A 12,627-nucleotide genomic window follows, 5' to 3' on the forward strand; every position below is an offset into this window, starting at 1 on the left:
TGTACAGCACAATGCCCTTGTTGCTAACGCTGTCAGTCAATGTTCCTTTCACAGAGGGCGGCTATTGTGTCTATACAAATCAAGCATGACTTGATCATCAGCTGTGACAGGACCTTATCAAGCACTAAGAGAAGCCAGTGCAGACACTTTTCAGCCAAAGAACAGGAAGGCCCAAAGGATCAGGACATCACCTCATCATCCTGCACTTTATGGTCTATTCAATTTTACTTTTGTGTCACATGAAGATTATTAGGAAAATACATTTTGTATTCATCTAACTCTTGAAAATTGTATTTCTAGAAGTAATGGAACATTAACTCAATGTTGTTCTCACATTGCAGAGAGAATCTTGATTTGAGGGCTTAAAAATCAGTAGATTTCTTCTCAAAAGATTTGTTAATATATTTCAGTGGTTAGAGAAACAGTTGGGAATCAGAACATTTGGTTCTCATCACAAATTTCTTTAGAGCTTTCTAGATCTCTAGTCATGTCATCAGCATAGTATTCTGGGTCTGCTTTTTCTGGTTTAAAATAACTCATTCGTTTTTCTATATCGTCATCTTGCAGCACCCAAAACGGCCCAGAAGCATTTCCAGGGTCATTAATACTGTTGCTATAACTACTGTAGCCTACAGTGCAAAACAGGGATGCTCATTAGCACCAGCAGCAGCACTGACAAAACACAGACTGGCTTGGAGGCAATTTGGCTACCTCGTGGCCTAGATTTAATATTAGCTTTCTATTAATGGGGGAAAAAAAAAGTGTGTGTGTGTGGGAAAGACTTTTCCCCCATTTGTGATTATTCCCTCCCTCTCCCCACTCCTCCAGCTTTCCAAGTGAATTCTCAGGAGGTGCACAGCACATGGCTGCAGTCAGGACTGATACGATTGCTGCAGTGTAGTACAGGAATAATTCAAGCATCTAAGGCATAAAACCCATTTAAGGTCATTTAAGAGTGGGTTGGACAGGCCCTTCAGACTGTGCCCGGTGGGTGCTGAAAGAGGTGGCTGACACAGCTGCTCATCCCCATCTAGAAGCTGCCTGGCACAATGGCCGCTCATAATTCACTTCTGAGTGATGTTTCATGCTCCAAATCTTTCCTGAATCAGCTTAGATGAACTATGGAGGCTACAATCAACAATGTTTTATTATGGCAGACGAGCACAGACAGTATTTTATACGCATAACAGGTCAAAAAAGCTCATGTGACCACCACGTTGCAGAAAAGTGAAATAAAATCATGCAGTCTATATTTATTTACTTATCTGTAAAAGACAGAATAAATTATTAAACACAGCTGTGGTTAAAGCCAGTTCAAAATATGCATGGTATGATGCATAAGCCAACTCTGAAATTGAAAATGAAGTTTAAACCATAACCCTGCTTCTTAATATCCCTTGGGTTACAAAAGGCAGTTGTGCACTATTTCCCATTTAGTCTGATTTTAAAATTTGTATCACATCTGTAGTACACGAGACTTTTCTTCCAGTTTTTCACTCTTAAAAAAAAAAATCACAATAGATAATATCTTTTGCTTCTTTTTAATATATTACAAATTTGGATTCCTAGCAGAATCCCAATTTTTTTTTAAAATTTCTTTTGAATATTAGTATCTCCCATTCCCATCCTCCTCAGCTCCACAAGTCACGAGAAAAAGACCACAGTGGGACTCTCACCAGAACTACCTATATAAGTAGAACTCAACAAAATTATGGGAGGTGACGAGCTCATGTCTTCCCCTCAAAGCTCAGTGTCTTACCTGAGTAATCAAAATGAGACACTGCCATTTAAAACATGAGAACTATTTAATTCTTAATCAATTCACTACTGCACAATTTTAACCTTTTCCAGTGCCTCATTCAGCTAACACTGAAGATGTTTCTTTAGTAGATGTATTGTTCCTATGACATCTCCAACAGAAATTAACTTAAACCCAAGAAACTTAAGTGACATCAGACTTGTATGTGAAGAGGTAATTTGTGCTGATCAGCCTCAAAGATTAATACATTTTTACCTTATGCAAACTGAAATGAGAAGTTTTAGGTTATTTAGTATCAAAATAAAATTTTTTAAAAAGCCATGGATTTTTTTTTTTCTGAACTAAAGACTTTCTATCCTAGATGGGAGATTGCAAGTAAAAATAAATCCATAGATAGAGACGTTAAAGCGGAGGTGTTTAGTGGACAAACTGGATATTAGCAGTAGGTGGTTGTCATTTCTGAAGAATGGTGCAAAAATTAAAATCTCTGCTTGCAAAATGACTGATCAACCAAAGCCTGGAGGAGACCCTGAGAAACCCTGAATTTGAGGTCAGCATGCTGTAGATGGAACTGTGTCCAGCATATGTCACTGAGGCTGCAGAGGGCAGCTTAAGGGCAGACGGGACCTCTAAGAGCTGAAGATAAGGGTGTACGTTACCTTATGCGACATTATTGTCATTAAGTTAATTTTAGGAGACTAGAGCATGTGCAGGTGTTTGGGAGCATGTGCTGGTGTCACCCTAAGCCTAGCAGGAGGTTAACTCTGCAGAGCGGCCGCCGCTCTCGGCTGTGGTTTGCCTGTGTGAGCCCTGCAAAGCTGCAGTCTCACTTCCCCAAATGACGAGGGTAAAACAAGAGCTGCACTTGGTTTAGAGTTAAAGCCTCGGGTAGGCGCAGCTGCAGTGCCTGGGCTGGTGCAGAGCCACCTTCTGCCACCACCTCCTCTGGACACGGCCCCGGGCCCGGCCGGGGCAGCCCGGGCTGGGGCAGCATGTGAGAGCCTGAGCAGCACGGACCCAGCGGCGAGGAAGCAAAAGGAACCTTTCCAGAAGCTTCTCTAGAGGAAGATGGAAAACCCACTTCTTTTATTCCCCCAACTAAACATTTCTGCTTCGAAGGATAAACCCTATTACAAAGTCATGAAATCAGCGATTAAGGAAGAGCCACACAAGGCGAGCAAGCCTGGGTAAGTGTTCAGGTCATGCCGACCCTCTGTTCTGTTTACATGGAGGATTCTTCTAGCATAGCTTGTGGGGGTGAATTTGGGGCACAGATAATTTTATTTTTGACATATGTATGAGAACTCACAAACTGCAATCCTAGAAAATATATGTGTAAAATATTACTCTTTAAGAAGAGTTGTCTCAAAGAACTCTTGTTTTTTTGAGGACAAGAAACACATCAAATTAGTGATCTAAAAATACCAAGAAAGAGAGATTGCAAGAAGTTCTGAGAAATGCTTCTCTAAAGCCTGAATATGATCTGGGAAAGCTTTTTTCTAAAATTTCAAATGACAGGAAGCAATACTTCCTTTTTTCTTTGCGAAACATTACAAGTAGAAGAAGCTGAGACAACTGTTTATGTTCTTTAATGGGAAGTTTGGCCCCTATGTCTTTAAAATAAATTAAAAGGATGCTGAAAATGAAAGGATTTCCATTTCTCTTTGCCAGTGCTTCATATGTAAATTTGTGCTAAGCTATGAAGAAAAATCCATTAATGTGAATAATATATGTAGGAGAAGGAACACCAACATTCCTGTAAGTGAAAATAGGGACATCTGTAATGCAGAAGCAGAAAATGCTTGAGAGGGAAAAACCAATTTTCAACAAGGTTTCTTAAAAAGCTACTCCAATTCTGTTGTAGAGCTAAGCAGAAGAGAAATAGGCTGAGCCTGCTCCTGCAGAAGCCTGAATTCCATGAAGGTGATCATCTTGGCAAACCTGGAAACTTGACAAAAGCAGCAAGGTAAGCATGGTAAAAGACTGAGTTGATGGGGATTCCTTCCAAGAAGCGCCTGTGTGACTCAGGATGTTTCCTTTACCTGTGTGTGGGCATTCAGACTGGGCAGAGAGGAAGGTTTGTAAAAGTTATCCATCTAGCCCAAGGATGCAAATGGTGCAGAATTATCTGGTATTCATCAGGGCAACTCACCAGGAGTGTTTTCACACCACTGGTCCCCATACACTTGGAGAGAGGTTTAGACCTTGTGCCAGCAGCATTTGTATGAGTCCACTGATGATACAGAGCAATAATCAACTCAGAAATGCAGCTTGCAGGAAAATCATACAGCTCCTTGCAAAGCAAGTTTTCCAAAGATTTCTGGGATGTGCAAATGCTGTATGTGTGTTAAATACTGAATGCCTTTAGTTCCTCGGTAACTGCAGTAATTGGTTGAACACTCTTGTCTCCAAAATTCAGCATACTTCAATAAGAGTTTAATTCCTCACTTCAATGGAGTATCAAGATCTCACTGATACATTAAGAATTGCATTTGTAGGTCCTGACTGAGAAGAAAGAACATGTAAAATTCTGCAACACCATGGCCTAAAAAATGTACCGGCCCTTTCTTTCCACCACAGACCACTCCAGAACACTTCAGTGCTTACCGTACTCTTGTCTTGTTCCAGCAGTTCCCACTTCGGGACCAAGCTGCCTGCAGTGCTTCTACAAGCCCTTCTAGTTGTGAGCACATGGTAGAAGTCACCTGAGGGCCCAAACTCAGTTTCTACAAGCCATGGAAAAGTGGCTGGGGAGGGGGTATCTAAACACTTCCACGGTGCCGCTGGACAACTAGGCCATGTTTATTGCTCACATTTTGAGATATCCTGGTTCCAGACATGTAAAACCATTCTAAGATTGCATCTATAAAGAGAAAGCAGAGCTGCCTGCATGCAGACAGAGTTGGGTGGCTCACACACCCCAGGTATTTAACACAAAGTACAGCCACTCGCTCCATTCTTACAATCTGTGAAGAGGCACTTTCAGAGCAGTAATAATTCTCTGAGGAATTTTCCCCTTTTAACACACCATCACTTCCTCACTCAGCCAGCTCTCTTTTATTGTGTTACTCTCAGCTGGTGCCTGACTAACAGACAATTGACTGTTCTTGTATGGAAGAGAAACTTGTAGATTTTTGCTGGTCTTTATATATAGATTAGAGAGATGCGACAATTATATTTGTCAAAAATGGGAAAAAAAGCCAAACAAAAAAAAATTACTATTTTTCAAATAATAAAGTGAAATAATAGTTTGAAATTTGTTAAGTGATTGACTTAGCTTTTAATATTTCCATTTTTCACACAGTTACTAAAATAAGTAGAAAGAATTTAATGAAACTGCAGATGGAAACTGGGGTGATATTAGAAAAGCTAATTAATCTGTTAGTTTAAAAGTTAATCTTTTGTTTAAATGTTAATCTGTTTAAATTAGTTTCTTCTCATATTTAGAAAGTGGCAAAGCTGAACAAATCTTGGTTTCTGCCTGTTATTGCACAAACTCACTGCTGCACTCAGGGGTTGGGGGTCTGTGAGGCTCCTGGATTGTTGCAGATTCTGAAGGAAAAACAGAAACTCACACTGGGAGTTTCCAAGCCCAGCAAAGAACTTCTCCATCATTCCATGCCTTTGTGGGTTGAGTATATGGTCTGAAGTCATAAGGCTTTATCTTTCACTGTGACCAAAATAATTTCTGTAGTTACAGGAACCCACAGTCGACACAGTTCAGAGTACTTTTTGTAATTCTCATAACTAATGAACTCTGTAAGGGAGTGAGGTCTCGTTTTCCCTGACTCCAGAGTCCCCCTGCTTTACCAGCCTGTGCTCATTTCCTGAATTTCATTTCTCCAGCTTTTGTACCTCTCCTCATGAACTGTTTTCCCCTCCCTAGTTAAAATTTTCATTCCTTCAAGCAATGACTTCAGCTATGAAACCTGTGACACCTATTAAAATAATAATAAAAAAATTCCTCCTTTTGAGTTCTGTGCAAACCCAGGGTGATTACTGGCTTAAATTCCTTCCCAAAGAGATTGGAATTTCCTTTCATCTAAACTTCACGCGCCTGTGGATTTTGCCAAGGGAGCCCAAACTGTGTAAATCAGGCAACAGAACAGCAAGCCTTGGTTAGGAAGTGGGATCAAATTCCAGAAACATTCAGTCCATAAGAAGCTGATCTGACCAACTAATCCGGGACCAGTCACTTACTGATACTTTCAGAGTACTGTGATTTGCCCTGGAATGAAAATGGTTCTAAACATCCATGTCCACAAAGCACCTGATAAAAATTGACTTCACCTTCAGGCTGAAAATTTAAGTCCTAGTCCTAGCATGATACAGCTCACCTCCTGCTTACTCCAGTTCTGGTCTACTAAAAATCCAAGGAGTGTTCAGGTGTGCATTCAGGCTCAATGTATACAACACCAAAAAGTAGGTACCCCAAAATTGTATTTACATTAATGAAGTGAGGTGTTTTTTTTTCCTTTCTTTGCTGTTTCCTAGGGCAGAATTTTTGAAATCAAAGTGAAACACATGCAACCTGACATATTTGATGAAGAATATGAGGAGTTTTGTAAATGAGGCACAGTGTCTCAGAATAACGGGACATTTGAAATGTTTGTGGTAAAGAAACCAGACTACATGTGCAATTGCCCTATAAGACTGACACCTAAACCATATTGCTACAATTTTGTCTTCAGGCTATAGAATTCTGCATGTTTCATTAAAAGCAGACAGTGGTAACAACCTCAGAGTGAGCATATTCAAAACCACATCTCCGCACGAGTATCTCAAGTTTAAATAGCTGACAAGACCTGGTTCCCTTACGAGTTTTACCACGCTACATGATCTCAATTCCCTTAAAGATTAGTAGGACAACACACATACCACAGTGAAAAATCTCTGCTCTGATGTTTTTATGAAAAAATAAGTATGACTCTGCAGGAAAAAAATGTCAGAAAAGAATGAAAGCAAATGTTCCTGAAGTCCCTAAGAGAATGGTCTCTCCTTTAGTGATGGGATCTAATCAAAGGCTTTGTGAAACAGCCCTGAGCCACAATGGTAACAGATGACATATGTTACACAGCTTCCTAAATGCACAATATGAACAATTCTTCAAAACTCATTTCTGTTTCTTAAGCAGTGTGTCTCCTGAAGAAGCAGTGAAGTGGGGAGAGTCTTTTGACAAACTGCTTTCTGAGAAAGGTTAGTAGTTTTTTCCTTCTCCATGCAGACTGTTAGGATAGAAAATGGATGGTAAAGGATGGAAAATTATAAAATCCAGTTATGCCCTTAAACAGATGTGGCAGTTGCCTAAACTAGGTATGATGGGTCATTTATAGCAGTGTGTTTCTTGCTCTCCTCATCTTAGGCTATAGCTTGCTGTCAACTTGTGAAAATAGTTGAAAATAATTTTTAAGTTGGGTGTTTTATTGAACAAAATAATATAGCAGACAGCAGAGTCCCTTCAGTAAACAGGAACATTTAATCTGAATATTGCTCAGATATTCCTGACTGAATATGTTCTCTGTACTTAAGAAAAGACTTTGTCACTCCTGATACAGTTTGTTTCTAAGCCAGTGACTGGATCCAAGCTCCAAGCTGGCCAGCATTTGAGAGGCCCTGCTGCTCCCATAATTATCAAATGCACATATGTTCCTGCCTTCATTTTGGAGGGGCACATGTATGTTTCAGCTGCAATGCTGGACACTGTGTGCTTTTCAAATCTGTTCCCTGAGCAGTTCACATCCACGCCATTGCATTACTTCCACAGATGAAGTATCTTGGGAAAGGAAATATCCTCAGCATAGCAACAGCAGGATAAAGCAAGTGATAAGGATGCTGAAAGCCATCCACTTTAAATTGCTCCTAGAGAAGAGTTTACTTATGAGCAAAGGTTCAAATAGTCTTTTGATCAATCTAAATTGAAATTCAGATGGAATAAAGTCAGTCACTTCTGCATACATCCACGTGTTTTGCTTACTTCTCTTTCTAAATTTATGAGATCTTGGTAGTGTTTTTTTACTGATGCTGAGAATTCTGTAATGAGACTTGCAGGATCATAATGGAAAAGTTGCACTTATTTACAAACCTTTATGTATTTTAAGAAAATTATCTGTAATGTGGTATTATTTCAAGGGAGCAAAACGTATTTTACTACTTTGCACAGACTGTTTGAAAAGTAACTGTCTGATGAGGATATAATTTTTAATGGAATTCAACTTTCCCTTCTGTAGCTGGGCTGGATGCCTTCACAAAGTTTCTGAAAAGTGAGTTCAGTGAGGAGAACATTGAGTTCTGGATAGCCTGCGAGGATTACAAGAAAAGCAAAAGTATGCGTGAACTTCTGCCAAAAGCCAAGACCATTTTTGAAACATTCATACAAAAAGATGCTCCAAAAGAGGTAAAGACATCCTTCATTATACACAGTGTTTGACACAATGGGGAAATTGTGTGCATCTGATGAAATCTGCTTTTAAGGAGTGCCTGCCCAGAAGCAGGTTCAAGAGTTAATCATGCAGTCCCCTGACATAAGAAGACTGTATCATAAAAGTCAAAACTCTGGAAGGAGCATGGGCTTGTTTTGATTGACTCCTTCTGCCTTTTCCACCCCTCCACCTCGAATTGTGTGTCCTTGGTATGCCACTGTCAGCACAAAAACATGTTGGTGTGACAATCCTCACCAATGTTAAGGCCTTTTTGTAGTATCATAAGAGTGAAAAAAGTTCTCATATTTACAACTTCTTCAATTTACTGAAGTGTGTTAGAAAGGACTCATGAATGAACAAAAGGAATATTTTTTGCCTGCCCTAAGAAGGAGATGAACAGGTTGGGAGATTATGAACTTTTCAGTGAAATCAGAAGCAACCTCTTGAATAGGTCTTTTGGACTTACAGTTTCCCGTACTTCTATCACATTTGAGCAGATCAAATATGTCACTTGCCAATACCTGTATTATTATTTTTTATTTGCCAGAATTGCAGAAGTAACTTCTGCTTCCTTGTAACAAGGATGACAAAGGTATAATTCTCATTTCAGTGAAAGGATTGCAAAGTGGTGCAGTTTCCACCTGCAATTCCCATAAATTACATTACAGATCTGCTTTTCCTAGGAAATGCCCACTTTCAAGGACTTATGTCCCTTTTCATTTCTCTCCCTGCTGTGTGCCTTTCGGGGGAAGCAGCTCTGAACAGGTAACAAGTGCTGACACTGCCAATGCTTCAGACTGATGGAAGAAAAGGGATGAGCAGGAAGAAAGCTGAGGAGGGGACAGGCCAGGGAAGTCACAGCAACATAACAATTTCTTTCTCTGCCCTACTTGAATTCGGTGCAGGCTGCGTGGGTGCTGTAGCTCGCCTTGGGCACTTGGCTTTGGTGTGACTTCCTCCCTTGGGTTCAGCTGACAGCTGAGACCACACAGCTCTGGGGCTTGCAGCTCTTCTCCGGTTCCTTGTCCAGCAGAACTCTTTTACCCCCACATTTCTGAGCCTACAGTTCAACAGGATCATAAAATTTTGGATGAGTGGACCCTTCTCTCATCACTAATTGCCCTTCAGCTCTTAGTTCTAAACTATTTGTTCTAACTAGTTGTATGGAAATGACAGGTGCCTCTCAGGGAGGAAAAGAAATGCACATTATAGAAGTCACTTTTTTACTGAATCAACAATTTTTAAAATGTATTTTATCTTATTTTTCAAAATAATGTGCTGAATTAGTGTCTGTTACTTAATTAAAATTCTCATACAATTAAATATTTCCCAGGATAAATGCAGCAGCACATGGAATAAATAGTCACTTTGATATGCTTATCCAATCTAAAGCCTCCAGAGACCCATTTAAATATTTTGTTTTAAAATTTTATTAGAATTTCCTCACCTTCCTACTACTCAAACTACACAGAAATCAGAAATTTCTAATATTCACTAGTATCATCTTATTAGAACAAGTTCTACTTTAACCCCAAATGAGAACAGGGGAGTTCTGTAACAGTCTGGTGTTGCAAAGCTGGGAAGCTGCAACTATACGGTGATCACTGTTAGAAAGTTACTTTTAGTCAAATATCAGAGCTTTTCTTCTGTTTTACCAGGTACGATGATACATTTGGGGAGACTTTCTGACAGCCGTCATTGAACGTGAATTCTGTGGTGTTGACATTCTGTTGTGTGGGGGATTCGAGTTCCCCTTCTCAGAAAACTCTCACCAATGTACAGTGTCAGTGCTATGGATAATAACAGAGGATACGCATGAATGTACAGTAAACAAATACACTTTTCCTCCTCCTCCAGGTGAATTTGGACTTTCACACCAAAGAAGTCACAAGCCAGAACATTGGCCAGCCCCTCCCCACCACCTTTGATGCAGCGCAGACCACGGTGTACAGGCTGATGGAGCAGGACAGCTACCCGCGCTTCCTGCGATCCGAGCCCTACTTGAGCCTGGTGAAGGGGAGGAGTCCCGCCCGTCCCACCCTTCGGAGGCGCTCCCGCTCCTTCACCGTCAATGATTTCCAGGGAGTACGGCCAGACTTTACTGTGTGGTAACACGCAAGCTCAGCCCTCACAAGTCCCAGCTACTGCAGCAACTTGTGTATGTTTTAAAATCGAAATCCTCAGCAGGTATAAATGAGGGGTAAAGCAAAATAAAATGCACTTACAGCAGGTCAGAGTTCTGTAGCAAATGTCACTTTCATAGAAAAGGAGGTAACATATTGGCAAGTCATAGAATGCAAAGTTTTCATACAGTAATTCTTTTTAAACTCAGGCAAAAGCTGCGATCACATCTTGGGGGAAAAATTTGAATTTCCTGCTTAAAAGTGTCTCATAAAACGCCTTTTGATATTATCCAACACGTATCCTGGGCCTGTACCGGAGTTTCATCACAGTTAGAATCTCCATACCCAGCCTTTGCACATATTTCTGTTTCTGCAATATTGCTACACTAAGCACAGAGAATTTGTGGTATTTTCTCATACTGTAAAACACACAGAAACATTATTAGGTATAATGCAAAGTTACATGAATTTTAACTAAAGACACTGCATAATTAAATGTATAATTAAAATGTAGCCATTGCCTATTTTAAGAGGAACATAAAAATACCTATTTAATTTTTTGGGGGTACATTTTTCTTATTCTGTGAATAGAGAACATGTCTGTTCTCTAAGTTATGCTGTATATATTAGCTTTGGCATCAAATACATATATTCTAATTTTTTGCAACTAAATGAGCAGCAACAAAGGGCCAAGAAAGCTATTTTAATACAATGTGTATCCTTAAATACCAGGTCACGTCTATATATATGTATATAAAATATTCCTACTTTTATTTATAAATAGTCATGGTATAACAACTTTGTTACTAAACTTTGTACTAATTTTTTTTCTGCCTTTTATTTTGAAAATGTATCTGAAAATTAGCAGCTCTTGGACTCAGGCAGAGTAACTTTCAGTTCTACTGGTCATTAATATAATCTCTGTAGGTTATAGAAGGGGAAGGAGAAATCTCCCTTTTTATTTCTTTACTGTCAAAGACAGACTTTTCTTTTCTAGTCACACACACAGTCGTTCTGTCCTTTTCTTTCACAGCTGATGCAAATATCCCTTGAAGCTTGGGGCAGTTCCTAAAATATTACATTGCTTCAGTTTAGCAAGGGGCTGCAGAATTTAGTTGTAACAGTAACTTGTATGTTAAGTTGCTTCTCGTGGAATTTAAGCTTTCTCCCTTCCCCTCCCCCTTCTGTAAGTGGTGAAGAAGAGCTGCAGTTCCTGAGGATGGGATTTTGTGTTTATTGTTAATTTGGGGTGTATATGAAGTGCTGGATCTGCAGGTTTCCCTGTCTGCTTCACTTGATTTCAATAAATCTGATCTGCTTAAAGAGTTGTCAGGATCTGATTTATCATCGGTACATTGATGAGGAAGATGTGAAGACTTCACCTAAGGTTCAGTTCTAGGTGCAATCACTGCCATGTAAATCAAATTGTTACTGTGCACAAAGGTCCAAACTCACCAGGAAACGCTGCTGAGCCACAATCCCAAGCTTTTTACCTTTACCTGGGGAACAGAGAGGAAACATGTTTGTAACTATGATCCTTGCTGGTTTATTCTGTTGTCCTCCCCTGATCTCAAAACACCGGGCACATGCTCTTTCTGACAGTCAGAACCTGAGCACATGGGTTTTTTCACTGAAAGAATGGTCAGGCACCAGAATGCGTTGCCCAGGGAGGTGGCGGAGTCACCATCTCTGGAAGAGTTCAAGAGGCCTGTGGCTGTGGTACTTGGGGGTACAGTTTAGGGGTAGTTGTGGTGGGGGAAGGTTCATGGTTGGACTACGTCTTGAAGGTCTCTTCCAACTCTGAGGATTCTGTGATGGGAGAATCTCTAATATCACCAACTATGTCTGAATGCCAGTTCTCAGGTATTTAAAATATGCAGGTTCCCGTGTCATGTATTGGGATCTTTGTTGGAGGAAGGGAACAGATTTGAGAGCAGCCCCACCTGAGTGTTAACTGTGGGTTTGTTTCCACACAGACATAAGACGTACACACTTGCAGATAAATTCTGCCCTAGTGAGATTTTGTCCCTTCATATCAGTGGAGAATCCATATCTTGGATGGATTGCCATGAAGGAAAGAAATGAAAAGATACAAGTATTTCATGCTGTTCCAAAATCCAACCACATGACAAATATAGTACCCTGAGTAAGACGTTTTCTTGCTAGCAAAAGCCCAGCTGTTAGTCAGAAGGGTCTGCAATGATAAATAGAAGTCAGCAGGCGCCCTTTATTTCATTTCATAGACACATGGAAAATTTTGCTTATCTCCAGGGAGGCCTTCCTCAAACCCATCAGTCTGCAGTACTGACAGTGCTAGTCCCTCTTA

General features: G+C 40.1%; 1 protein-coding gene across 2 annotated transcripts; it reads left to right on the top strand.

The window, feature by feature from the left end:
- The first annotated feature begins 2,611 nt into the window (after nt 1-2,611).
- RGS18 (regulator of G-protein signaling 18) lies at nt 2,612-11,624 on the top strand. 2 transcript variants are annotated; one of them, XM_017729693.1, is made up of 5 exons: nt 2,612-2,946; nt 3,624-3,725; nt 6,891-6,955; nt 7,987-8,153; nt 10,036-11,624. In XM_017729693.1, exons 1-5 carry the CDS (start codon nt 2,828-2,830, stop codon nt 10,288-10,290), a joined length of 708 nt encoding a protein of 235 aa, XP_017585182.1. In that variant the 5' UTR covers nt 2,612-2,827; the 3' UTR covers nt 10,291-11,624. The 2 variants fall into 2 exon arrangements, with proteins under 2 accessions (XP_017585182.1, XP_008628420.1); XM_008630198.2 differs by having other exon boundaries at nt 2,613-2,946; nt 6,894-6,955.
- The last annotated feature ends 1,003 nt before the right edge of the window (nt 11,625-12,627 follow it).

The sequence above is a fragment of the Corvus brachyrhynchos genome, unplaced genomic scaffold (assembly GCF_000691975.1).
Source record: "Corvus brachyrhynchos isolate BGI_N302 unplaced genomic scaffold, ASM69197v1 scaffold101, whole genome shotgun sequence".
In the NCBI taxonomy this organism is placed as follows: domain Eukaryota; kingdom Metazoa; phylum Chordata; class Aves; order Passeriformes; family Corvidae; genus Corvus; species Corvus brachyrhynchos.

Coding starts and splice junctions, on each gene's coding strand:
- RGS18 (XM_017729693.1), top strand. CDS start 2,828: ATGGAAAACCCACTTCTTTTATTCCCCCAACTAAACATTTCTGCTTCG. Junction 2,947..3,623: donor CACAAGGCGAGCAAGCCTGG/GTAAGTGTTCAG, acceptor ATTCTGTTGTAG/AGCTAAGCAGAAGAGAAATA. Junction 6,956..7,986: donor CAAACTGCTTTCTGAGAAAG/GTTAGTAGTTTT, acceptor TCCCTTCTGTAG/CTGGGCTGGATGCCTTCACA.